Source organism: Canis lupus, chromosome 7 (genome assembly GCF_003254725.2).
Source record: "Canis lupus dingo isolate Sandy chromosome 7, ASM325472v2, whole genome shotgun sequence".
Classification (NCBI taxonomy): domain Eukaryota; kingdom Metazoa; phylum Chordata; class Mammalia; order Carnivora; family Canidae; genus Canis; species Canis lupus.
In genome coordinates this window covers 41,327,963-41,354,945 of record NC_064249.1, presented here as the reverse complement: position 1 = coordinate 41,354,945, position 26,983 = coordinate 41,327,963, and the positions used below count along the sequence as shown (strand labels likewise).

The 26,983-nt window shown below is 54.0% G+C and overlaps 1 protein-coding gene across 9 annotated transcripts; it reads left to right on the top strand.

Annotated features, from left to right (window-relative positions):
- The first annotated feature begins 1,860 nt into the window (after positions 1 to 1,860).
- On the top strand, positions 1,861 to 26,554 carry SEMA4A (semaphorin 4A). 9 transcript variants are annotated; one of them, XR_007412024.1, is made up of 17 exons: positions 8,036 to 8,218; positions 8,573 to 8,688; positions 9,139 to 9,303; positions 10,755 to 10,915; positions 11,801 to 11,863; positions 12,119 to 12,217; positions 12,438 to 12,543; positions 13,269 to 13,385; positions 13,682 to 13,806; positions 13,961 to 14,133; positions 15,153 to 15,303; positions 21,170 to 21,350; positions 22,995 to 23,107; positions 23,201 to 23,358; positions 23,659 to 23,759; positions 24,106 to 24,995; positions 25,941 to 26,554. XR_007412024.1 is itself a non-coding variant. In XM_049112543.1 (16 exons), exons 3-16 carry the CDS (start codon positions 9,168 to 9,170, stop codon positions 24,699 to 24,701), a joined length of 2,280 nt encoding a protein of 759 aa, XP_048968500.1. In that variant the 5' UTR covers positions 4,694 to 4,833; positions 8,573 to 8,688; positions 9,139 to 9,167; the 3' UTR covers positions 24,702 to 25,350. The 9 variants fall into 9 exon arrangements, 6 of the variants coding, with proteins under 6 accessions (XP_035574959.1, XP_025286651.1, XP_048968500.1 ...); XR_007412022.1 differs by having other exon boundaries at positions 24,106 to 25,220; XR_007412023.1 differs by lacking the exon at positions 25,941 to 26,554 and adding an exon at positions 25,092 to 25,350.
- The last annotated feature ends 429 nt before the right edge of the window (positions 26,555 to 26,983 follow it).

The following is a 26,983-nucleotide window of genomic DNA, read 5'->3' as shown; positions in this document are numbered from 1 at the left end:
CCATACTGGACTACATGCACCCGACAACAGGTATTTTCATCCGTTTTCTTCATGCTGTATCCCCAGCACCTAGTGAGCCTGACTGCATAACAGGTACATGGTCAGTGTTTGTAAGTGCAGGAATCACTGTGTGAGCACATTTGCAGAGAATTGTCTTGCCTGCTGAGGGACAGGGGATTAATCTCCCCACCTGAAACAAAGCACCTCAGAGCCAGGGAGGAGAGAGGTTCAGCCCAAGTCATCCGGCTTGCTGGTGGTGGAGCCCAGGGCTCCTGATGCCCAGGGAATACCGTAGCAGCTCAGAAAACTGTGGGAAGACCCAGGAGGACTTTCTGGAAGAAGGGGTTCTTTGGGGATGGGCAGGGAAGGACAAGAAGAATTCTCTTGGGGGGTGCCTGGCTGGCTCAGTCAATGGAGCATGTTACTCTTGATCTCGAATCATGAATTCAAGCTCCACGTTGGACACAGAGTTTACTTAAAAAGAAATTCTGGGGCACCTGGGTGGCTTAGTGGGTTAAGCATCTGCCTTCAGCTCAGGTCATGATCCCAGGGTCCTAGGATCAACTCCTGCACTAGGCTCCCTGCTCAGTGGAAAGCCTGCTTCTCTCTCTCCCTCTGACCTTTCCTCTGTTCTCTCGCTCACTCTCTCTCTCTCTGTCTCTCAAATAAATAAAATCTTTTTTTAAAAAAGAAATTCTAGGGCGGGCCCGGTGGCGCAGCGGTTTAGCGCCGCCTGCAGCTCAGGGCATGATCCTGGAGACCCTGAATCGAGTCCTGCGTCAGGCTCTCTGTATGATGCCTGCTTCTCCCTGTGCCTCTGCCTCTCTCTCTCTCTCTCTCTATGAATAAATAAATAAAATCTTTAAAAAAAAATGTCATCCTTAAAAAAAAAGAAATTCTATCAGGTAGAAATAAGAGGAAGTCCCATTGTAGGTAGCTTTAGTATAAATTTAGACTATAGGGAAGGCGAGGTCCAGCAGGTAGGCTCTACCTACCTATGCCCACAGGAATACCAGCCTGGGACATCACCTGTCACCTCACTATGGGCACTGGGGAGCCGGAGGGTGGGGTGCCCTGTAGGTGAAAGCGCACACTTCCTACCAGCTTACTGTCTGTGGTCCTTCAGTCGGTCTTCTCTCTCCTTGCCTGCATGTCTCCCTCAGCTGCCCCAGATCCTCTGTAGCCACAGGGAACCTGGTACATTGTTTCTACCTAGCAGGCTAGGACCCCAGGGCTGGGGGGCAATGGGGGGAGTGAACCCTGCCTCCTTGCAGCTCCAGCAGCCCCAGTGCCCTTAACCGCACACCCAAGGGCCAGGGGCGGAGCAGCAAGACCTGGAGCGGGATTGGGAGGAGAAGGTGCCTTCTGCTGCCCAGCCCCTGAGCGACATGGTGGTGGTGGCCTCCCCTCCTCCTCTGGGGCCAGGCCACAGGCCTGGACAATCCTTGGACTGGTTCTCCGTGCTTAGTACCAGCTGGTGCCAGCTGGCAGCTCTCACCCAGAGACTGAGGTGGCGTGAATATGAGGGAGGAGGAGGAAGTGGGCAGGGGCCCAAGGGGAATAGGGGCCAGGACTGAGGAGGTGGTAGTCAGAAGCCGGGTGGCCAACGTGGGGGTCACATGAGATGAGGGAAAGGCTAGGCTGAAGAATCTGAGGGCTTTCGGAGCAATGGAGGAGGTGTGGGGTCCCCCACTCTGGTCCTCCTGCCCCTGGCAGAGCTAATCCTCTCCCACCACCCACTTGCCTCTACAAACACCCCCTTAAGCTGTCCCTAGCTAATTCGTCTTGGTCCCTTTAAGAGCTGCCTGGGAACTGGGGCACTGGAGGCGGCTGGCAGGGCCCCCCCCCCCCCCCCACCATGCCTGCCACTGCTCCACTCCCTGCCCTGTGCAGACTCTGCTGGAAGTCTTGGACGCCTGGGTTAGGGTCTCCTCTTCTGGGCTGGGGGTAAGGCTGGAAAGTGATGGGTGAGGGGGACCATGGTCCCTGGGGGAGTGTGGGAGGGAAGGGTGCCAGTCTCCTAGCACTTTGGGCATAGACTATCTGTGCCAACTTCAGTGGATAACATAGGGGGTCCTTCTCGGTGGTCCTGTGGCCTCAGACAAGGAGCGGGGAGGGCAGCTCTTGAAATCTCAGGGTGGGGGCAGAGCCTGGGGGGCAGGATGACTGTGTCTCCTCACTGTCCCATCTTATTTTCCTGGGACCATCCTGTGATAAATTCCATCAGCCACCCGCTGCCCCTCCTGTAATTACAGACAGGGGGCCCTGACACCCCATCCTTGCACTGATGGGAAAACTGAGGTGAGACAAGCCAGAGGAAATGGAACTGCATGTGTGTTAGCAGGAGAGATGGAGACTAGGCTGTAGAAAGCTTCTCGCTCCTTCTCCACCCAGAACAGGACCCAGGCACTGAGTGTCCAGCTCACCCCAGCACCTTTCTTTCTTTCTTTCTTTCTTTCTTTCTTTCTTTCTTTCTTTCTTTCTTTCTTTCTTTCTTTCCTTCCTTCCTTCCTTCCTTCCTTCCTTCCTTCCTTCCTTCCTTCCTTCCTTCCTTCTTTCTTTCTTTCTTTCTTTCTTTCTTTCTTTCTTTCTTTTTTATTTTTTAAAATATTTTATTTATTTATTCATAGAGACAGAGAGAGAGAGAGAGAGAGAGAGAGAGAGAGGCAGAGACACAGGCAGAGGGAGAAGCAGGCTCCATGCAGAGAGCCTGACGTGGGACTCCATCCAGGGTCTCCAGGATCATGCCCCAGGCGCAGGTGGCACTAAACCACTGCACCACCGGGGCTGCCCTTTTTCTTTCTTTTTAAAAAAGATTTCATTTATTTCTTTAAGAGAGAGAAAGCAAGCACGAGTAGGGGGCAGAGGCAGAGGGAGAAGCAGACTCCCCACTGAGCATGGAGCCCATCATGGGCTCTATCCCAGGACCCTGGGATCATGACCCAAGCTGAATAACCAATGAAGCCACCCAGGTGCCCCACCTCAGCACATTTCTAACAACAGCCATGGCCACTGCCTGAGACTAGGTCCCTTCTGCCTTACAGCCTAGTTCCTGCCTGGAAGTTCTGATTCCATATAGCAAGGCCAGGAGAGGGTCCCCTGCATAATCTAGGGTGAAGAGAGCCAGGAGAAGCTTGCAGGCTCCCTCTACCTTGCTTCCTTGGAGTAGTTCAGAAATGTAGCCCTTACAATTCTGCTCCAGAGGCTGCACCCAAGTCCCCAAGCAGGGAAGGAGGTAGAGGAAAGACTCAGGGACACTCCCAGGCAACAAGTCCTTCTTTAATCCGACCTTCTTCCTTCCTCTTACACCACTAGCTCGGTTGCCTCTGGCCTTGCCACCTTAATTTGCAATCATCTCTTTTCCTGCAACCATGTGCCCCAGAGCAGGGGGAGAAGAGAACAAGTGGGCAAGCCCTGAGGACCCCAAGGCCAAGGGGCTGACAGCAGCCGCAGCGAGGAATGAGGAATTGTACTGGTGTGTGTGTGTGTGTGTGTGTGTGTGTGTGTGGTGATAAGGCTCTGCTCAGAATCCACTTCTGCTTTCAGCACATGCCTACCCTCCTTACCCCGCCCCAGAAGGAAATGCTCATCTACCACCCGGACCCAGACCTGAAAGGGAACTAAACTTGGCCTCTGGAACCCTCTGCCTGGGGCTGGCACCAGCACACTTCCTTCCTTCTTCTTAGAAATACTATGAAGTCTAGAAATGAGCCAAACTGCTCCAGGTGGGGTGGAAAGCCCTTATTTTACCAATGTGAATCAGAAAGAACGAGAACTCTGCCCAGGATCACACAGCAAGGACCCAGGGCTTCTGCTCCCTGGCCCCACAGAGCCTTTTTAATGGTCCTCCCCCAAGCGGAGAGCGGCCAACCTAGAAGGGCTATTTCAACTCTCATGTTACCAGTGAGGAAGCTGAGGTCCAGCGGGGATAGGAAGGCAAGTAGGGTTGGTCAGGATTGGGGCTGGGAGAGGACAAAGCTTCCAGATGCAAAGCTTCCAGCCAGAGCCCTGCTTACTCTTTCATAGGTGGGAAGAAAGCCAGCTCAGGCTTGTGTCTGTTTCATCCTTATCTGGTCTAGACCTTTGGAAAGTCCCTTCTGCAGTCTGCCCTCATCCTTCCTCTTCTAGCACTTCTCCTAACAGGTCTCACAGGGTTAGCCAAAGAAGGCTTCTGGGACAGTGGCTTGGGAAGAAATGGCAGAATCTGAATTTGGCAGTGGACCCCTTCCCAGGGGAGTCAGGAGAGTCAGGATAGTAGGAACAGAGAGCCTTCTTAGCCTTCTCAACCGAGACCCTGCCTCTCAGCTTATTTGCACAGATATTTGCATGTTCCCTTGCCTCCTTGGCAAACTCAATTTGCATGGGGTCAGGCTGGCTGGCAGCCAGGTAGGACCCCTTCCCCCCTGACACAGATGCAGTTCCCCCGGAAGAGGGAAACCCAGAGACACTGACCGTAAGAGAGAATTTGGCCCCACATGACCCCTGAACCCAGCTGGCAGACATCTGCAAGGGGATGCCTGCCTGGCAGGGGGAGAGGAGCTGAGCAAGGACTCCCCCCCAGGGGCTAGTGTTCCCCTTCCACCTCCCCCACACATGTGGATTCAGGAGCCGCAGAAGGTGGGGCTGGGGGGGACACGGGTAGGAGGAGAAAGAATATGGGGAGATTCTAGTCCCTCCCACTTAGAGATGCGGTCGCCATGGTGACTGAGGACCAGTGAGGCGGGATGGGGTTGAGGATGGGGGGCGGGGGTGTGGCAGGGACGGAGGCACTGGGAGACAGGAACTGCCTGGCATTCCAAGGGGAGGGAAGCACGGTGCATCCCCAAACTCCAGGTAAGGGAACAGGAGAACTGAAGGGAGGGGGCGGGCCTTTGTCTGGCGCTGGCTTTGCCCTGAGGAGGGGGCAGACAGCTGGGGTCGGGCCATTGTGTGCGGCACTCAGCTCAGCCTTCCAGCACAGTCAGATTGGAGGAAGAAGCCTAGGAGGCCTTGGGTAAAGGGTTAGGGGGGATTGGGCTGGGTGGGTGGCAAGGAGGCTGAGAGATGGTGTGGGTGGGAAGAGATGTGGGGATGCTGGGGGAGTAGAAGCTAGGGACATCCCTAGTGCCTTACAGTAGGCACCTAAATATAAGTTGATTTGACTTGCTTGTGATCATAAAAAAGAAGGCAACCAGGGGCAGGGCATATGGAGCTGAGGAAGGGGACCCAGGAGGCTGATGTTCCTGAGGACTGTGCTCTCAGGGGCTGCCCCTGAGGCTGGAAGGGAGATGGAGAAGGGGCCACTGGACCTGCTGGGTCCTTGGCAAAGCCTTTCTCCCACCCCTAGAGCCCCTCTCAGTGAAGTATCTATGTGCCCTGGGGCACCACAGAGACAAAGTGCCCCAGAGTTCTCTGGGTGAGCACAGGGTAGGGTGCAGGGTGGATGAGCATGGGGTAGGGGTGCAGGGGGTGAGCACAGGGTACGGGTGTGGGGAGATGAGCATGGGGTAGGGGTATGGGGGGTGGTGAGCATGGGGTAGGGGTACAGGGGGTGAGCAGAGGTTAGAGGTGTGGGGGGTGAGCATGGGACAGGGGTGCGGGGGGTGAGCACAGCGTAGGGGTGCAGAGGGTGAGCATGGGGTAAGGGAGTAGGGTGTGAGCACAGGACAAGATGGAGAACGACATCTCCATCTCTCCTCCCACCTCCACCCCCCACAACTAGATCTTTACCCTGGGCCAGAAAGCCTGGCAGGAAAGGGCCACTATCTGCTGTGATCTAGGGGCCGTCGGGGAGCAGTCTCCAGGGGAGGGGGATCCTGGGGTGGAGGACAATATTGTTGTTATTAGGGGGGTCTCCAGGCTGGAGAGAGAGGAGTTGGGGGCCCCCACAGTGGGGCTATGAAATGTCATAGCCCCTAAGGCCTTGTCCATGAACATCTGACCCCTTCTCACCACCCGCAACATCCCCCCCAACTGCTGCACGACTCCAGCTCTCACCGAGACACTTCCCCTGCAGGGCCTCAGTTTCTTCATTTGGACAGTGAAGGAGGAGGTGGGGCTCTTTCAGCTGTGAGCCTCCTTGATGCTGTGGGCAGGACCTGCTGCATCATCTGTAGGCCTGGTATTAAATGAAGATGTGTTGTGGTCCTGTGTCCAGAATGATCAAACACCTTCAGGATGGCAGAACAGCAGAACCTGCATGGGCCTTTCTGAATGTGGGCTCCTGTAACTGCCCAGATCATGTGCCCTTGAAGCCACTCTGGCTGTGGACCCCCAGCTGCAGCATGGCGATGGCTGTGTGATGTTGCATGTAACTCCAGAGCCTCCCATGAGAGAGGGGCAGTGGTAGAGCAGGTGCCCTTCGTCCCTGTCAGCCTCTTCCACAGAACCGGAACTGATGGCCCTGCTGGATGAGGGGCCCAGACCTCCACCTGATAGCCAGAGAGGTTTCTGTTCCCTCCTGGGTCAGGAGTCCCTGAGATACGGTTTCTGGGTCCAGCAGAGCCAGAGCTTGCCACCCCCACCCTCCCAGCTGTCTTTCCAGTCCAAGTGGCTCAGAGCTAAGGGAGGATCACAGGAGTGAGCACTCCCTCTCGGAGTGGTCTCTGGGTGGAGAGATCTCTTGACCTCTGGGTGGTCAAGGCATTCATTTTTTGAATGAGGCAGATTTGAGCCTACCTTGGCTTCTCCCTGTGTGATCTCCCTGACCCTCACTCTCTTCACCTGTGAAATGGAGCTATGATGGTGCCTATCTGCTAAAAATGGTGGTTAGACCAAAGCTTAATGATGCAAACTATCCATATTGGCTGGAGGGCTGGGAAAGTTGACCTGGGCCGGGAGGGAAACCCCCAGGTCTTGGGGAAGGATGAAATAAGACCAGTATGTTGAATCGAACACCTCCACAGGCATAAGAAGGGCATCGGGCTGGGAGCGTGCTTCCCCCACAGCCCTCCCCCCATCAGAACTCCTCCGTGACCCAGATAAGCCGATCTGTTGGAGCAGAGAGGCCCAGGGCCAGGGCAGGTCCCAGATCTGGGCTGGGCTCTGGAGAGGTGCAGAAGGTGGGGTCCAGGTGGGAGTTTCCCTTGATTCTGAGAGTGGGTTGGCCCATGGCCTCTCCCAAGGACCTGGCTGCCGGCTTCTGTGCAAGTCTGGGAGAGTCGAAATAGTCAGAAGGGGACTGGCTGAGACCAACCCCCAGGGAAACAGGGAAAATAGGGGCAGAGGGGCAAGGAAAGAGGGCAAGTAGGCCAAGGAACTCTTTCAAGGGGTGACCAGGGCTGCCCCATGCCAGAGGGATGGCGGTCTCAGGACAGGAAGGACGTCCTGCCTGAGGGCCAGTTGTCAGGGAAGGAGTTGGGTCTCCAGTGGGAGTTAGGTTAGCTTGGGCTAGCTGTGCTTTTAAACCAGCTGCCAGCCAGTGTTGGGCTGAGTGGGCCGGAAACAACCCACTTTATAGGCTGTGAGATCTCAGTGCTGGATGCCTCATTAACCCTGCATTACAAGGCTCCCCGCCAGGGCCCCCAAGGAGAGGTGAGCAGTCCTGCCGGGGAGCTCAGATAGGACAAGCTCTGGGGTCCTCTGGAGACCTGATGCTGCCCTGGGAGTGAGGGAGGCCGAGGTGAGGAGGGGACTTCCTCAGCACAGCCACAGCCACAGCCAGGGGGCCAGCCTCCTGCAGCTGTTGCAACCCCAGCTGGACATGGAGGTTTGAAGGTCAGACTGCTGCAGGCACTTCTGAGTACACAGCTGTGGAGGGACCTCATCCTGCGGGTGAGGAAAGAGGAATAGAGGAGGGTGTCATGTCTCCCATCTGTGAGGTCTTGAGCTCTTGCTTCTTGAAGTCACTCCTGGGCTGGTTAGAAGGGTTGTGGTATGGCAGAGGGCAGAGGGTGGCTGACATGACCCAGAAATTTTCTGGTCTTTTCAACTTTCTGGATGGATGGAGCGAAAGGAAGGGAGACGGAGGCGAGTCTCCTTCTATGGCCCGCCCTGCCCCCCCCTACTTCCGCCCAAGCCAAGGATCTGTCAGGACTCGAGAGGTTGAAATTCTGGTTTTCCAGAACACCCAGTGCTGGCTCTGGCCCTATGGGTTCCTGGAGGGCCGCACTCCCGGCCCAGCCAGGCTGAGCCTTCCATCCCCTGCCTCTGGGGCCTGGGAACCCCCTCCTTTCTCTTGGATGCACCTCCACCCAAGAATCCAGACACCTGGGGGCTCTGCACTGTGGCTGGCTCGAGGGTATGTAGGATTCGGTGGGTGGCTGGGGGTCCAAGGTCCTGGGGACGCTGATGCAGCCACCCAGGGACACAGAGCCCAGGGATAGGGCAGCTGCAGAGAGGCTCTGGGCAGTGCTGGGAGCCTACCTCCCAGCAATGAGAAGGCCATGTAGGCCTGAGCATCAAAGACCTGCGCCCAGCTGGGGCAAGGGGAGAGGTTGGAGCAGGCCGGCGCAGGCCTGCCGGGGTCATCTGAGGGCAGGGGTAAGGGTGCAGCACCAGGGTATCCAACCTGAAAGTGCTGGGGCAGATGGGTCCCGTTGATCTATGTTTTTTTTTTTTTTTTTTTTTTTTAATTTTTATTTACTTATGATAGGCACACAGTGAGAGAGAGAGGCAGAGACACAGGCAGAGGGAGAAGCAGGCTCCATGCACCGGGAGCCCAACGTGGGATTCGATCCCGAATCTTCAGGATCGCGCCCTGGGCCAAAGGCAGGCGCCAAACCGCTGCGCCACCCAGGGATCCCCCGTTGATCTATGTTATGAGAGAAGGAATCTGCTCCCTGGGAGTCCCCTTCTCTGGGGCCAGACAGTGGTTTGAGTTCTGGACAATGGGGAGGGAGGGCAAAGAGTAGACAGCAGGGAGGTCTTGCTAAGAGTAAGATGAGGAAAGGCAGAGCAGGGCCAGTGGTGGCCAGGGGTCAGAAGGACAGGCCTGACGGCAGGACTCCGACCCAGAGGGGAACATGAGGCAGCAGGCTGGCGCCTAGGGATGATGGAAGTGAGACTCTGAGGGCGCTGTGCAAAGGAACCTGTCCCCTCCCCGGCAACCCCCACCCCCACGAGTACTTCTGCTGCCTGGGGCTCAGTGATTGGTCCCTGCGGGGGGGGATGTGGTGAGGACTGCTCACCCAGGGAGTGCCTGGGTGCCTGTTTCCCCAGAGCCATCTGGTGACAGCCTCTGGCTGAGCATGGCCCTCCTCGCCCTGGGCCTGGACCCCTGGAGCCTCCTGTGCCTTTTCCTCTTCCAACTGTTTCTGGCATGGCTGCCGCTGACTGCAGGGGGCAGTGGGCAGGGGCCCCTGCCCAGGGTCACGTTCGGGGCAGGTGAGTGTCTGATGGCCAGGCATGGGGCGCCAGCTAAGCTGGCAGGGCAAGGAAGGGAGGGATGGAGGGAGAGAGGAGAAAAGGGATACAGAGAGGTTACTGTCTCAGATTGATGTCAGATTGGTGTCAGAGCCCCAGAGACTGAGGAAGGAGTGAGTGAAGAAACACTATGTGGTGGCTGGGGGAAGATTGAGCGGGGAGGAGGGGCCGGGTGCTTCTCTGAGGAGGTGATTTCTCCTTCCCTCCTTACCTGGTGCAGTCATCAGGCTGGCACTTCTAAGTGCTTTCACGCCCCTCATGGGCCACCAAAGCCAAGGTCATCCGTGGACCTGGCGGTACAGACCGTGCTGGACTGCGCAGCCTCCATGTCTATGGGCCCAGGGAAGAGGACTCAGGGCACCCACTGGCCCTCTGACATCCAGGGAGAAGGCTCAGGGGGCCTCAGGCTCTGCAGGAGTTGTAGGGGCAGGACTCCCTGAGCACTGCTGCATCTTTAACATCTGTCTGGGGCAACCCAGTGTTGGCCACTGTGCCATGAGACTCAGCCCTGCCGTTGGGGTGCTGGCAGTCCTGGGGGGGAAGCAGATGAGCAGCCGGCTATGCCACAGGCTGGTCAGCTCAGTAACCAAGGGGCTTCTCCCACTCTGGGGGAGGCTACCCTCTCCAGCACCTTGTACCCACTTCTCCTTTTGGTCCCAAGATTGTCAGAGCTTCCGAAGGTAACACTTAGCCAGTTGGTCCTCTAACTAGGGCCGAGGTGCAAAGACACCCATGAGAGTCCTGAGGAACGTGAGCCCCTCACTGATGTGCCCAGGGACAGGAGCACACGCACAGCACCCTCTGCCACACCAAAGTGATGAGGAGGGCCTCAGTCAGCCTACGGTAACCAACTCATCTCCCCTGCCCCGGGGACGTCCAGGCATGCCCACAGGGCCTTTGAAAACATGTTTGCTCTCTGCTCAGCCTGCACAGTGATTCTAGTGGTATACGTTTCCTGCTAGAGGAAGGCAAGGGGGGTCGGTGAGTGTGGCCCTACAACCCACAGCTACCAAGACACACAGTCCTGTCTGTCTGTTTTCTGCTCACCCTGCTCCTCCCTGGGGGAGGACTAGCGGATCCTCCCCCACCCCCCAGCCCCTCAGGCCTGGAAGAGGATCCAGGTGCCTCACTCTACTTCCTGTCGCTTTGTCTATCTCTTGGATGCAGGCCATCTTCTCCCAGTCCTGGGCTGTCGTTACCCTGTCTCTGGCTGCCTTTTCTCTCCACTGTTGGCTCAACACAAAGCTCCTGTGCTGCCAGTAGGGTGGCTGAAGGGGGAGCTGCCGATGGCAAGTGGGCCCAGCTGCCATGGCCTTGGGACCACACTGTGCCAATGCTTCCCCATCCCCACAAAATCAATTGCCTACCTACCCACTCCTCATCACCCACCCCTTCTCGTCACTTCCCGACAGGGGATGGACGCAGGGCTCTCAGCCTCTTCCAGCAGAAGGGCCTCCAGGATTTTGACACTCTGCTCTTGAGTGGTGATGGAGGCACTCTCTATGTGGGGGCTCGAGAGACCATTCTGGCCTTGGATATCCAGGACTCAGGGATGCCAAAGCTGAAGAACATGGTGAGGAGGCCAGGGACGAAGGGCTTGGGCTGGGAGTGTGGTGGGGGCTGGCAGCTGTCCGGTGCCTGGACTGCCCATGTGTGACTCACTGTCCAAGAGCAGTAATGAGTAATTCCTGTTACGGACAGATAAGAAATACCACAGTGGTCTCACTATTTGCTGGCATTGTGCATCTTGATTGAATAATATTAATTGCTAACGTGGCTGATATGGAAATCATTGACATACAACAGAAACACTGACTCAAATTATATCAATAATATGATATCCATCCACCGGTAGAAATCACTGAAGCTTCTGTATTAAATTATAGTCACCCTGCTAATGGGAACAATATGAGGAAGAAAGGGGGAAGGAAGGAAAGGAGGGGGAGAGCTATGATTACTGAACATCTCTCTGGTTGTGTCTCTCAATGTGTGGTCTGTGGGCCACCTGTGCATAAAGGATGCTCAATGAAAATGCAGAGTCTCTGAGGTGTGAGCCAGGAACTCACATTTTAAACAATTTCCGCAGGAAAGGTGTGGTTTGTCAACTGCTGCTCCGTGTAGCATGCATTGTATTAGGTACTTTACGTACGTTCCTGGTTGTGTCCTCTAGAAGCCTGCACAATGGACTAGGACCCCTCGACCAGTAAGTGGCCATGCCTGGATTCACACTGAGGTCTGATTCCATAGGCCATGTTCTACCACAGAGCCATGTCCTAAAATGAATACCAGTATCATCAGAGTAACAGCCATGGTCACAAATTGATGTTATTACAGCTCATCAGCCTGTCACTGATCACTGTGCCTGCTGGTGGCTTCACACCAGACCCAAGGACAGGACAGCAGGTCAAAGCTAAAATGGAAGACCTCATATCCTCTCCCTCCCAACTCCCCACTGCAGATACCCTGGCCAGCCAGTGACCAAAAAAAGAATGAATGTGCATTTAAGAAGAAGAGCATCGAGGTAAGTGGAGGTGGGGGCTTAGGGGCTCTGGGTGGAGAGCCCCAGAGTCCCCAGACCATCACGGATGACCTCAGGTTGGGGAGGCAGTAGAGGAAGATTCTTTCTATGATGATGGTCTACGTCACATTCTGTGAAGACATCCAGGGATGCCTCAACAACTCTGGGCCCTCTTCCCACTGGGAAGTGAGGGGTAGCCCGTGCAGCCCAAGAGTGTGGGGCAAGTGGCCTGGACACCTGAATTCTTTGTCTCCCCAGACACAGTGCTTCAACTTTATCCGTGTCCTGGTCTCTGTCAATGCCACCCACCTGTATGCCTGTGGCACCTTCGCTTTCAGCCCCGCTTGTACCTTCATTGTGAGTTACTGGGAACTCAATTCTCAGACCCAAGCATCCCTTCTCACATCTACTCCTGAGCCATCCTCTGTAGCTCTGGAAAACCCTGCTCTTCCAGATGCAGGATACTTGTGAGCTTCCTGCCCGAATTCCCCTCCATGTCCCTCTCCCTCCCTCAGGCCCCTCATTTCCCAGACATGAGACTCTGGCATTCTGGCCCCCAGCCTCTCCCCCCCTTTAGGAACTCCAAGATTCCTACCTGTTGCCCATCTCTGAGGACAAGGTTGTGGAAGGGAAGGGCCAAAGTCCCTTTGACCCTGCCCATAAGCACACAGCTGTCTTAGCAGGTGAGTATCAGGTTCCCAACATCTGCTTGCCTGGGTCATTCTGTGAAATATGGAAGCTGACAGTTTCCTGGAAGGCAGGGGACTGAGGGAGGGGAGCCAGGAGCCTCTGAGCACCAGATCAGAGAGAGACTTAGGCACCCCAATCATCAGCTCCTGTTGAAGCTGCCACAAAGGAGGTGGAGGGAGATAGGTACAGAGAGGTTCACATTGGCAAGAGGGTCTGGGAAGGGTCTTAGGCAGAGAAGAGGCCTGAGGTTCAGCCATTTGTTCTGTAGAGGTTACTCAGAGATTACAGTCTGTGCCCTCCTGACACCAACCATGACAGACTCTCCACTCTGGCTTCCTGGACCAGGTGGCTTTTGAGTGGGACCCTGAAAGATAGGTAGGTGGGCAGGGAAGATGTTCCAGGAAGAGGAGGGTAGGACCAAGGTATGGAAGCAGAAGACACAGCCACCTTTGGGGAAGAAAGGGTGATTCTATTTGGCAGCTGGTTTAGCTGAGTGTGTGAGTGAGCACACAGAAGGACTTGCGGTGGCTATTCCCTGTAGCAATATTCTCTAACGAGGGTGCCCAGTGGCATCTGTGCCCTGGACTCTGGGCGCCGCAGGAGGGCGTGGAGCACAGACAGGGAGGCTGGAGAGGGATGTGAGTGCTGGCCGAGTAGAGGCAGGCCTGAAATGGGCAGAGGCACCCTCCAACGACGAGGCCTCTGCCCTCTGCCCTAGATGGGATGCTCTATTCTGGCACCATGAACAATTTCCTGGGCAGCGAGCCCATCTTGATCCGCACGCTGGGACCCCAGCCCGTCCTCAAGACCGACAATTTCCTCCGCTGGCTGCAGCGTAAGGACCCGAGTCCCCCAGCACAGGTCTGGCCCTGCCCTGAGCGCAGAGCGCGGGCCGAGAGCCGAGAGCCGCGGTCACTGCATCCCGCGGTCCTCCGCACTGAGGCACAGAGTCGGGTCGGTGCCAGGCAGCACTGCTGGGGGAGGGGTGCAGTTCCCGCCCCCAGGGAGCGCCAGTAAACCGAGGGAGGAGCAGGCACCCCCGGAGCCGCCCCAGGCCAGCTCCCTCGGCCAGCCGCTGCAGAACCAGCCTCGGGGTGTCCCAGCCCTAACCCTATGTGCCCCGCCCCGCAGCGGACGCCTCCTTCGTGGCAGCCATCCCTTCGACCCACTTCGTCTACTTCTTCTTCGAGGAGACAGCCAGCGAGTTCGAGTTCTTTGAGAAGCTCCACACGTCGCGGGTGGCCAGAGTCTGCAAGGTCTGCGGCCCAGGCGGGGGCGGGGCTGGCCGTGGGAGAAGCCAATGGGGAGTAGTCAGGGGCGGGGCCTAGCGCCCAGGGTCAAATGGGAGCGGGGCGGGCGCCGTGGGTGGAACTGGCGGGGGGCGAGCCTGACCCCGCTCCACGGCGCCAGAACGACGTGGGCGGGGACAAGCTGCTGCAGAAGAAGTGGACCACTTTCCTGAAGGCCCAGCTGCTGTGCTCTCAGCCGGGGCAGCTGCCCTTCAACGTCATCCGCCACGCCGTCCTGCTGCCCGCCGCTGCCCCCGCCGAGCCCCGCGTCTACGCGACCTTCAGCTCTCAGTGGTGAGCCGCTAGGCGGGAACGAGGGGGCCGCACGCGGGTCGGGGGTCCCTTGGGTCTAGGTGACGTGAGCACTTCACCTAGGAAGGCATGTGACCATCATTATGTCCCAGAAATCTGACTTGCGCCCTTCGTGTAGATGGGAAAATACAGCTCAGGTTTTTACTCGTTTATATCCCACCCGGTTCCAAAATGGATAGGAGTCAGCTTACGGAAGGCAAACATTGAGACCAGACAAGGTAAAACTGATGAAGAAATGGAAGTGAAAGGAGAATAAGAAGGCAGGGATAGCGTCAGCACATCATAAACGTTTGTCATTTATGCAATGTTGGGATGCTCTGTTAGCCGCGAGCTTCCTAGTGGCCAGAGCAAAGAGGGAAACACCATCAGTGTCACTAAGATAAAAATAGTCATTGATGAGAGACTGAGAAAAGTTCATTGATTTGCTGTGATCTGGCCCCACTGTTTAGGTACCTGCTGATGACATGTCAGGTATCAGAACTATCTGCTGTAAGCAGGGGCTGGTATCAGTGGCATCCAGAGCTGAGAACATGTGTGTGCCACAATCAGGTTAAAGAGAACAAGAGAAGCCTTCTGTCTCCACAGACTGGGGCTGAAGGAATAAGAAAAATCTCATAGTCAGGCTCTGGTTGGTTGTCTGAGGATCAGAAATCCATGGGACACAGGAACAGGGCTTCATCTGGAGCCTGTTGGGAGCTGGTTACATTGCCCCTTCCATGGGTACAGCCCAGTCTGGGCAGGAAAGGCAGGAGCCACCCCAAGGCCTGAACCCCAGTTAATTGTCCTTAAGGATAATCACACTTCAAATCCTAAGATGAGCCAGAGTCAGGATCTCTTCTAGCCCTTATCATCACAGCTGGGGGGAAAGTAAGTAGCAATAGGCCAACCCAGCCCTCCATACTCCTGCCCTCCAGAGCTTTCTCACAGGGTGGGCCAGGGCTGGAGGAAGAGCTTCCTGGAATAGCAGAGGAGATGATCGTGTCCCCTCTGGCTGTCCACAGGCAGATTGGTGGGACCAGGAGCTCTGCTGTCTGTGCCTTCTCTCTCAAGGACATCAAGCGTGTCTTTGAGGGGAAGTACAAGGAGTTGAATAAAGAGACTTCACGCTGGACTACTTATGGAGTCCCCGAGATCAGTCCCCGGCCAGGCAGTGTGAGTACCACCCCCAAAACTGAGCAATGCCCCACTGCCACTGATACACACACATCCCACACATCAAAGTACCTGTCGTGGCACAATAAATGTCCAATAAATGTTAGTGCTTCCTGCCCTAACCAGTCCTGTCTGCTCAGGTGCACACCTGCTCCAGCAGTCCAGATGCCACAGGTGTCCAACCCATCCTACACACAGAGAAATCCCCCCCCTTCACTAAGTGCACACCAAATACCTGCACACCAAATACCTGGGTGTATCAGTGAGGAAACAAGGGAGCACGGGCTGTGCCAAGGACTGGCTGGGCATCTTCATCTGCATTCTTATTTAACTTTTTTAAAAAAGATTTTATTTTTATTTATTTATTTTTTTTTTTAAAAGGTTTTTTTTTTTTTATTTATTTATGATAGGCACACAGTGAGAGAGAGAGGCAGAGACATAGGCAGAGGGAGAAGCAGGCTCCATGCACTGGGAGCCTGACATGGGATTCGATCCCGGGTCCCCAGGATCGCGCCCTGGGCCAAAGGCAGGCGCCAAACCGCTGCGCCACCCAGGGATCCCAAGATTTTATTTATTTATTTATTCACGAGAGACAGAGAGAGGCAGAGACACAGGCAGAGAGAGAAGCAGGCTCCATGCAGGGATCCTGATGCGAGACTTGATCCCGGAACTCCAGGATCACGCCCTGGGCTGAAGGCAGGCACTAAACTGCTGAGCCATCCAGGGATCCCCTAACTTTTGTGTTTTGATCAGAGTTGTATACGGCCACCATTTATAGAATCATATACCTCTACATGGTTCGTTACAAAAAACAGCCCTATTCCCTGTCCTACACTTTTCCCTCTCTGGAAGGATAACCACCTTCAACTCTTTTAGCCTTTTTGTATTTATCTCCAAATCTCTAAATCTCTGCCATACTTTTATTGCTACTTCTTGATGTTTGAATTCCCATTCTGGATGCTAAAGATTTACCCGTGCTCTCCTACCCCCCACCCAGTTACGTATGTGCTGGAGCTGGCCTAGAGCAACCAGCAAGAACTGTTTTTGGCTTCTCTTTCCAAATTCACGTGCACCAACATAACACTGGTAGCCTGAAACTAGCCATGCTGGAAGTGCGTGCCATGACATTCAGCAAACACTACAAATCAGGGCTCCCCCACCCCCACCCCAGAACTGCTCCACCAGCACAACACTGCACCCACCCCTCATCTCCCAACATAGTTATATAATAATTTTGGTTAGATCAATATTTATATTAGGACTCTTATGCACAGCTGAGCCAGGTAGCAGGCCATGATTACTTTTCCTTTTTGCATAATTTAAAATTTTCCTTGGGGTAAATAATGATCTCTTTTCTCTTTTCTTTCTTTCTTTCTTTCTTTCTTTCTTTCTTTCTTTCTTTCTTTCTTTCTTTCTTTCTTTCTTCTTTTCTTTCTTTTTTCTCTGTCTCCTCCTCCTCCTCCTCTTCCTCCTCCTTCTTTTTGGCTTGCTTTGTTTTCTAAGTTCTTATCATTAATTCAACCACAAACTCTTCCTCAATGATCTGCATCTCTTCTGAAGACAGATGGATTAGGCATTCTAACAGTCTCATCTTCCTGGAAGTGGTTCCTGCCTGCTGCAGTCTGCACTGGGGACCCCTCTGTCCTGGGCACTGCTGCTGCCCTGGAATTTCCCTTCTTATCATTCTGGGCATTCCCTTTGTATCTCTGTGACATTCTCGTGTTTCTTACATCCCATAGCTTCCTCTTTTTTTTTTCTTTTACTATCTTTTATAAAATATTTTTATTTTTTAAAGATTTTATTTATTTGAGAGAGAGAGCAAGAGAAAGAGAACATGATTAGAAATGAGGGGCAAAGGGAGTGGGAGAAGCAGACTCTCTGCCCAGCAGGAAACCCAATACAGGGCTCCATCTCAGGACTGTGGGATCATGACCTAAGCCAAGGGCAGATGCTTAACCAACTGAGCCAGCCAGATGCCCCTAAGATTTTAATTTTATTTTATTAAGATTTTATTTATTTATTGAGAGAAGAGAGAGAGAGAGAAAGAGCATGAGCTTGGTGAGGGGCAGAAGCAGAGGGAGAAACTGGCTCCCCGCTGAGCAGGGAGCCCGACTCAGAGCTTGATCCCCAGGACCCTGGATCATGACTTGAGCCAAAAGTGATGCCCAACTAACTGAGTCACCCAGGTGCTCCAGATTTTTATTTTTAAGTAATCTCTACACCCAACATGGGGCTCAAACTCACAACCCTGAGTTCAAGTCACATGCTCTTGCAACTGAGACAGTCAGGCACCCCCCCCCTTTTTTTTTACTATCTTATTTTTAAAAAATATTTATTTATTTATTTGAGAGAAAGGAAGAGCACACAGAGGGAGAGGCAGAGGGAAAAGCAGACACCCCCCCGCCCCCCGCACTGAGCAGGGAGCTGGATGTGTGGCTTGATCCCAGGATCCCGGGATCATGACTTGAGCTGAAGGCAGATATTTCACTGAGCCCCCCAGGTGCCCCTTTACTGTCTTAAGTGGAGCAGAGCCTCCATAGATTCCTGGAAAGGGATATATATGGCAGGTAAATATTTTGAGACTAAAAATGTCTGAGAATGTCTTTATTCTACTTTTGCATTTGGTAGTTTGATGTGTGCATGTAATTCTAGATTAGAAATCATCTTCCTACAAAACTTTGAAGGCTTGCCCTCTTGTCTTCCAGGGGGGTAGCAGTGCAGAGTTCTTCTGATTCTTCAGTCTCTGAAAGTCCCTGTTCTCACTGGAATCTTATAGGGCCTTCTCTTGGTCCCTAGTTGTTCTGAAATGTTGGCGCTTTGATGGGAGTGTTCGTTTACTGGACATGTAACCTGACCCTCAGCCTGTACGTTTAGTTCCTTCAGCTTGAAGTTCTCTTGAACAATTTCCTCCTACTATCTTTTCATTTAATGAATATTTTCCGAGGCTGCCTGCTGCTGTTCTAAGCTCTGGGGAACACGGCAGTGAATGAAGCAGACAGAAGTCTCTTCCCTCATGGAGCAGACTCCCCTGCTGGAATGTTTCGTCACATCTTACTGGACCTCCTGGACTGGTCTTCTTTATAAATCCTGTCCAGTTTTCCAGGTCTTCGGTTTTGCCCTACATTCTGGGAGAGTGTCTCAATTTTTTTTTTAAAGATTTTATTATTTAATCATGAGAATACACAGAGAGAGAAAGAAAAAAAAGAGAATACACAGAGAGGAGACAGAGAGAGAGAGAGAAAGAGAGAGGCAGAGGCGCTAAACCTCTGAGCCACCCAGGCTGCCTAGGGTGTCTCAATTATATCTTCGAATCCTTCTATCAGATTTTTTAAAAAATTTTTATTTATTTATGATAGTCACAGAGAGAGAGAGAGAGAGGCAGAGACACAGGCAGAGGGAGAAGCAGGCTCCATGCACCGGGAGCCCGATGTGGGACTCGATCCCGGGTCTCCAGGATCGCGCCCTGGGCCAAAGGCAGGCGCCAAACCGCTGCGCCACCCAGGGATCCCATGATTAATTATTTAATATGCATTTAGCATTCAAATTTCCAATAGTCTCCAAGATGTCGTAAGAGTTGTTTAAAATACAGTTTACTTGAATCAAAATCTACATAAGATATATAAATTTGGATTGGCTCTCTCCTTTTTTTTTTTTTTTTTTAAGTTTATGTATTTAAGTACCTTCTACATCCAACATGGGGCTTGAAGTCACAGCCCTGAGATCAAGAGTGGTACGCTCTATTGACTGAGCCAGGCGGGTGCCCCTCGGATTAGTTGTTCTTTTAAGTCTCTTTTAATCTGTGTTTCTTTTCTTTTCTTTTTTTCTTTCTTTTCTTTTTTTTTTTTTTTTTAAGATTTTATTTATTTATTCATGAGAGACACAGAGAGAGAGGCAGAGACACAGGCAGAGGGAGAAGCAGGCTCCATGCAGGGAGCCTGACGTGGGACTCGATCCCGGGACTCCAGGATCACACCCTGGGCCGAAGGCAGGTGCTAAACTGCTGAGCCACCCAGGGATCCCCTGTGTTTCTTTTCTATCTTCTTATTTTCTCTTGCCATTTACTTGTCATGTTGAATTTTTCAGTCTAGACCTTGGTTACTATGCATCTCTAGGGTGGGGTTGCAGTATTTCCTGTAGATTCACTGGAGGTTGGGCCTAAAGGCTTGGTCAAGTCAGAGTTTGACTTGGGGGCAAGACCCCTTCACCATGATTGTGGGTCTTCCTTTGGGATACGCATGATGTCTGTCTCCCTCTCTGAAGTCAGGAGTCCTCTTTTGTTCTGGTTTCATGGGTACACGCTCTTCTCTTCAGGAAGTGATCATATTTTGTTGTGAATGTCTCTTTTCTCTGAATCAGTTAGCCTCTTGTTTGTTTGTTCCATTTGTTTGTTTTGGTCTCTTTCATGTTCATGGTTTAACTCATGTGTCTGGTAGCCCTGGGCTCTCTGCTCACATTTCAGAGCGAGGATGTGAGGCCATTTGGAAGCTACACAGGGGGAGATGTGACTGGTCTGCTTGGGCCCCCCCATGTCCCCAGAGAAGATGGCCTGGCTGAGAGCTTTTCTCCGAGACCCTTGATATCAATAGTATTAGGTCTTACTGCTGACGCCCAGTCAGTTTTCTGGGGCCTTCTTCTAGCCTTGTGTTTGGAGGGAGATAGCCTAGCTGCTGGTCCTGCGGGGCCATGGGGGAAGAGTCTCCACAAGTGCTTTGCTTCCCTGCCTTCACCCCCAGCTTTCGTGGTGTGCCTGCCACCCTCTGCTTTACCCTCCCCAGAGAAGGAGCCTCCAGTCCGGGGCCAGGGCCCCAACTACACACCTTCAAATACTCTTCTGACACAGCCCCTCCCTTGCCCCATTCCCAGTGGGGGCCGCTCATCCATGACCTTTAGGAATTCTGCCTTGTAAATCAGATAGTTTTGGTGACCCCAGGGCTGGCTTAAGAAAATTCTGCTAGGTCTTTTACCATTCGCTCATTTGCTTTCCAGCTTCTACACTGGGGCTGTCTTTGCTCCTCTTCTTTTCTCCCCTTTCTGGGGTGAGGAGGAAGTGAGAGGAGGTGCATGTGCTCATTCTGGCATCAGAATGAAATATAGATGTTATTACGTCACTTTGCAAATAAGGAAATTGAAACTCAGGGAGGTGGAGCAGCCTGTCGGAGGACACAGCTGGCAGGTGACAGAGTGGGACTGGCCCTGAGATGGCACCCTTAGGGTACAGAGGATCAGGATACAGCATGCTGGGTTTGGCAGGGTCTTCACAGAACAGTCGGCCCACCCCCTGCCCTCCACCCCTCCATATTATGGGTGAAAAAAGGAGGCCCAGAATAGAGAAGGGGCTGTGCCAGATTCATGTAGCAAGTTCATGTGACACCGTGGGGAGGAGTGCTCCCTGCCGTACCCCCTCCTTCTGTGAGATCTTTCATTTAGTCACTGACTCAGCAAACCTTTCCTGGGTACCAGCTGTGTGCCAGGTCTTGTGCTGAGTGAGCCTGGGGCTATGGACGTGAGTGCATCTTCCCTCATCCTACTTCCTGCTGACTGCCAGGCACCCCTAGTGAGGGCACCAAGGAGAGGGAGAGATAACAGCTAACATTTACTTACTTCATGTCATGCCCCGTTCTAATTACTTTTCACAAATTCATGCGTTGCCTCCTCACAGCAGGCCGATGATACACTGCACTGTGTGCAGAGCCTGCAAATCAAAGCCAGGCCGCTCCAGAGCTTTCACCACCACCCCTGTGCCCTCAACACCTGAGATAAGAAGATGAGGACCTCCTCTGGAGCACTGGGAGGGAGGAGGGGAAATAGCAATGGTGAGCCGCTGGGAGGGCATGTGCTGACCTGAGGTGCCTCCTTCCCCCTCTAGTGCTCTGTAGGCCCCTCTTCTGATAAAGCCTTGACCTTCATGAAGGACCATTTCCTGATGGATGAGCAGGTGATGGGGACACCCTTGCTGGTGCAGTCGGGTGTGGAGTACACGAAGCTGGCAGTGGAAACAGCCCAGGGCGTCGATGGGCACAGCCACCTGGTCATGTACCTGGGCACCGGTGAGTAAAGTGCTGTAGGTGTCTCCCTGTGACCAAGCAGGGATTGCAAGACAGGTTGACAAGGGAAGCCGTGGAGCTCCTTCACTCATGCTTTTACTCAACAAACGCTTTCTGAACATGTACAGTGGGCCTGGCACCCTGCTAGGCTCCAAGAATACGGTGGGGTAACCAAACAGCCCAGAATCCATCCTTTCTGAACTTTGAGTCTAGAGGCGGAGAGAACAAAGAGGGCTCTGGTGGCCTTAGGAGGAGCTGTTTGTCTCCCGGAAAAGCCATGTCAGAGCCAGAACTGGAAAAGCCATGTCAGAGCCAGAGCCGTGAAGACTGGGCAGGTGGCAGGTAGTTTGGAGCAGCCAGGGCAGGGCCACGCCTTTAGGAAGCTGGCCTTGAAGGGGAATTTGGGTGGGGGGGATGACTGGGGGAAGTCGTGGGGTCCCACCAGCATGCTTTTTTTTTTTAAGATTTTATTTATTCATTCATGATAGACATAGAGAGAGAGAGAGAGAGGCAGAGACACAGGCAGAGGGAGAAGCAGGCTCCATGCAGGGAGCCCGACGTGGGACTCGATCCCGGGACTCCAGGATCACTCCCGGGGCCAAAGGCAGGCGCCAAACTGCTGAGCCACCCAGGGATCCCCTTTGCTTTTGTTTTTTAAAGATGAGAAGGTCATGGGGATCCAGGAGGGAGGCAGATGGAGAAGAAATGAGCAGGCCAGGGGATAACTGGCAGGTGAAGTCGCAGAAGGAGCAGGAAGCCAGAGTCCAGAATGTAGGAAGGGGGCAGCCCCCAGGCTGGGATGGGATGAAGAAGTAGAAGGTAAGGCTGGGAAGCAGACACAGCTATTATGGACAGGCTTTTGTGTTCCGTGCAGGAGGAGGACACAGTACCTTGGGCTGGGAACAAGAGGTGGAAAAGGTGGGAGGCTTGAGGAGAGAGAGGTAGATTCAAAAGTCACTGTGGAGAGAAGGGGAGAGTCGGCAGGGCGATGTGGAAGGCTGCCAGGCATGTCTGTGGAGGGCCCGATGGGGGTGGATGAGCTGGAGCTTGGGTGGAAGAAACCTGCAAGTGTGCTGATTCTCTCAGGACATGTGCCCGACCACGACATTAGCCGCACACATACTGGGCTCTGGTGGGGAGCTCAACACACTGAAGCTTGGTGCTGGTGGAATCTGTCAAGATGCACAACAAACATGCCACATGAGCCCATGACCTAGGGTGTTAGGAGATCAGAGGTCGACTTTGAGTGAGGGCGGATCAGGAAAGCCAGCTGGGGAGGTGGCAGTGGGTACCGGGTAGTCGGTGTGGACCTTGCTGATATGTCCTGGAGTAGGGACACATACTGGAGGTGAGGATGGCCGGCGGCGAGCTTTCTACAGAAGCACTCGGCTGTCCACTGCCCGACTCCACAGAGGAAGTGGGTTGGGTTCCTGAAAAGCAAAGACAGAGGGACAGGGGGTTCCAAGCCATTTATAACAGAAATCATGTTATCTCCCCGGCATAGAGGGGAGCAGCCTAACAGACCTGTGTCCGTGCCCAGCTCACTCTGAAGGAATGTTCTGATAGTTGGGAGGCCATCTGGGGTCAGAGGCAGCTTGACGGGGGTCTATGGATGGGGTGACAGCTCTGCTCTCTCCCTCCCCACAGCCACAGGGTCCCTCCATAAGGCTGTGGTGAGTGAGGACAACAGTGCCCATCTGGTGGAGGAAATCCAGCTGTTCCCTGAACCTGTCCGCAACTTGCTGCTGGCCCCCGCGCAGGTGGCAAGGGGCCTCTGGCAAGGTGGGGGGCTTGGGTGCTGGATCCCTCCTGGGTGCGGTGAGGCATCCTGTCACCATCCCTCTCTTTTCCAGGGCGCAGTGTTTGTGGGCTTCTCAGGGGGCATCTGGAGGATTCCCCGAGCCAACTGTAGCATCTATGAGAGCTGTGTGGACTGTGTCCTTGCCCGGGACCCCCACTGTGCCTGGGACCCTGAGTCTCGAACCTGCTGCCTCCTGCCTACTCCCATCCCGTGAGTGCCTGTCCTGGACAGGGTCGCAACGGGCCCACCAGGATCTTCTCACCCAGCATGCATGATCCTTCCTCCCTCCATGGACTACTGGCACATTCCCTCCAAGAATCCCTATCCTGTGGCAGGTTCTTCCTGGGACAGAGTTGCCACAAACAGGCTTGAAGCCGCTCTAGCCCTCCTGGGTTCACCTTCCCCTCCTCTCTGGCTGTCTTGTCTCGGGCCCACTTCCCTCTCCTTCTTCCTTCTCTTCCCACTTTGGTCCCTGTCAAGGCTTGAGGATTGCTTTCCCTGCCTTCTCAGGAAGTCCTGGAGACAGGACATGGAGCAAGGGAATCCAAACTGGGCATGTGCCACTGGCCCCATGGGCAGGAGCTTCCAGTCTCAGAGCCGCCCCCAAATGAGTGAGTGTGAAACCAGGGGGTAGTGGGAAGGCTCAGGTGGGCGTCTCTGCCTTCATCTCTTCCCTCAGCACCCAGACTTGGGGTGGATTTGAGTCCTGGTTTAGGGAGGCGGGATAGGAATCTAAGCTGGGATTCAGGATTGAGGCTGAAGTCTGTTTTGGTGTCAGAGCTGGAGTCGGATGGACTGAGGTTAGTTTGGGGTCCAGACGAGATAGACGAGAGATCAGAGTTGAGTTTGGGAACTGCCATGGAAGCTGGAGATGGGAGTCAGGTCCAAATGCTGGGAGTACTCCTCCAAGCTCCTGCTCCCCCTCCCTCATGCGCTTCCCCCTCCCTCCATCTCCAGTTAAAGAAGTCCTGGCCATCCCCAACTCCATCCTGGAGCTCCCCTGCCCCCATCTGTCAGCCCTGGCCTCCTATCGCTGGAGTCGTGGCTTGGCACAGGTCCCAGAAGCCTCGGCTGCCGCGGTCTACAATGGCTCCTTGGTGCTGCTGCTGCGTGGTGGGGTGGGGGGCCTGTACCAGTGCTGGGCCACAGAGAATGGCTTCTCGTACCCTGTGGTCTCCTACTGGGTGCACAGCCAGGACCAGCCCCTGGCCTTGGACCCTGAACTGGCGGGCATTCCCCGGGAGCGCATGGAGGCCCCACTGACCAGGGTTGGTGGTGGGGCTGCCCTGGCTGCTCCGCGGTCCTACTGGCCCCACTTCCTCACAGTTACAGTACTCCTGGCCCTGGTGCTTTCAGGAGGCCTCCTCCTCCTCCTCACCTCCCCGCTGGGGGTGCTCCGAGCCCGGGGCAAGGTACAGGGCTGTGAGACCTTGCCCCCGGGGGAGAAGGCCCCCCTGAGTCGAGAGCAGCACCTCCAACCTCCCAAGGAACTCAGGACCTCTACCAGCAATGTGGACGCTGACAACAACCATCTAGGCCCTGATGTGGCTTAAACTCTGGGCACAGGCTGGGGGAGGGGGGCCCCCGGGCACACTAGCTGGGGGGACCTGGGACAGCACAGCACAAAAGATCACCTTCCTGCCATGCCACAGTGGCCCTCAGTGGGGCTGACACAGTGGCCCTCAGAGGCTGATACAGTGGCCTGACCCCCTGGGGGCCTGCCCTGTACCACACACGTGGGCTCTCCAACCGCCTGTCCCAACCTGGGTCAAATAAGAGCGGATCCTTCAGCTCCGGCCATTCCAAGATCCTCCAGGAACAGACTGCTTCAGGAGACCCTACAACATGTGAGTGAGTGTTCACCAACGTATAAACAAGCCTGCATGCCCGCTGCCCCCGCAGCAGCAGCTGCCATACCACCCACCAAGGCTCTGCTCTCCCAGGGCTCCTGCTTCCCTTATCAACCGTGCACTGCTGACTCCTGGGAAGTCCTTCTGGAAGTTTGACCACCTTCCTTCTTGTTTTGTTTGGGGGAGATTCTGGTCCCTGCTGGCCCGGCTAGAATAACAGGGGTAATCTGAGCCTTGTTCACTCCTTTTTCTGGCTGACCTTGATCTCTCTCCTCTCCCCTTTCCTTTATTTTGGGATTCAGAAAACTGCTTGTCACAGACAGTTTATTTTTTATTAAAAAGACAAATCTCACTGCTGGTGCTGTTTCTGTCAGAGCAAAACGCTGCTGCTGCTGCTGCTGCTGCAGAGGACTGTGGGGTGGAGGGGGCAGGCAGCCCTAGGGCTGCAGCAGGGAGGAATGCTTGGTTTGTGGGGTGGTTGCTCTCTCCAACTGTACACCACCTCTTCTGCCCCTGCCAGCTTCCTGCACAGAACCAACCCCGCAGCCTTTTCCTCTGCTCGGGCATCGCCAGAGAGTGCCTCCAACTCTGAGCTCAGGCCAGAGCCGTCCCTGTGGAGCAGCCTCAGCTTGGCCTGGGCAGCACCTCATCCATCATAACACCCGCTGCTTCCCATCCTCTGCTGTCCCACTGTCTCTCCCCTTCCCTTCTCCACAGCCGCAGGTGGTGTCAACTGTGGGTGAACTGAATTTTTGGAGACACTGTACAGCCACCTCCATTCTGGCCACACACTTCCCAAATCTGACAAATAGTGCTCTGTCCACACCCCTGGGCTACCTCCCTGGAGGATCCCCAAGCCTCTTCCCACCTCTGCTGAGACTGCCAGCGTTGCCCCTCATTCTACCACTCTCTCACCTTCCACCTCCCCTCTCCCACTTGCAGGTGTGCTGGCTGTTCTCTGCAGGATCCAAACAAAGGATGATGCTGCCCAACCATCCCCCCTACCCTGCCCACCAATGGTTCTCTTTTCCCTGTTCTCACCAAACATTAGACAGGGTCCTTTCTGGCCGCCTGCCCGTGGCTCCCCCAGGGAGGCCTTCACCCTCCTGAGTGCCCTGTGGTCTGGCTTTCTCCCCCACCTCTCTGCAAAAATGATTCTCTAAAACTACCCATAAGCCCCCACTGACCATACCCTCTGTACCACCTTCACGCTTTGCTACCACATTCCAATAATTCTCTTTCTCTATGGCTTCTTTTTATTTTTTCTTTTTATTTTTTAATTAAAATTTTTAATTAAATTTTTAAAATTTATTTATTCATGAGAGACACAGAGGGAGAGAGGCAGAGACACAGGCAGAGGGAGAAGCAGGCTCCATGCAGGGAGCCCGACGTGGGACTCGATCCCGGGACTCCAGGATCACGTCCTGGGCCGAAGGCAGGCACCAAACTGCTGAGCCACTCAGGGATCCCCTCTATGGCTTATTTTTTAAATGTTTTTATTTTTCACTGTGTAACAAAGCAAATAACATAAAATTTATCCTCTTAACCATTTTTAAGCATGTAGTTCAGTAGCGTTAACTATATTCACATTGCTGTGTAATGCTTCTAGAGCTTTTCATTTTGGACATCTGAGTCCATCGAACAACATCCCTCATTTCCCTGTCCCTGCAGCTCCTGGCAACCAACATTCTGCTTGCTATGAATTTGGCTACTTTTGGTACTTCATGTAAGTGGAATCACACAGTATTTGGCCTTCTGCGACTCGCTTTTTTCACTCACCATAATATCTTCAAGGTTCATCCATGTAGCTCGTGACAGGATTTCTTTCCTTTTGGGAGGATGAATAATATGCCACTGTAGGTGCATACTGCAGTTTATCTGCCTATTCATCTGTTGGTGGACACTCAAGTTGTGTCAGTGCTTGGCTACCGTGAATAGCGCTGCAATGAACACGGGTGTCCAAGTATCTCCTCAAGATCTTTCCA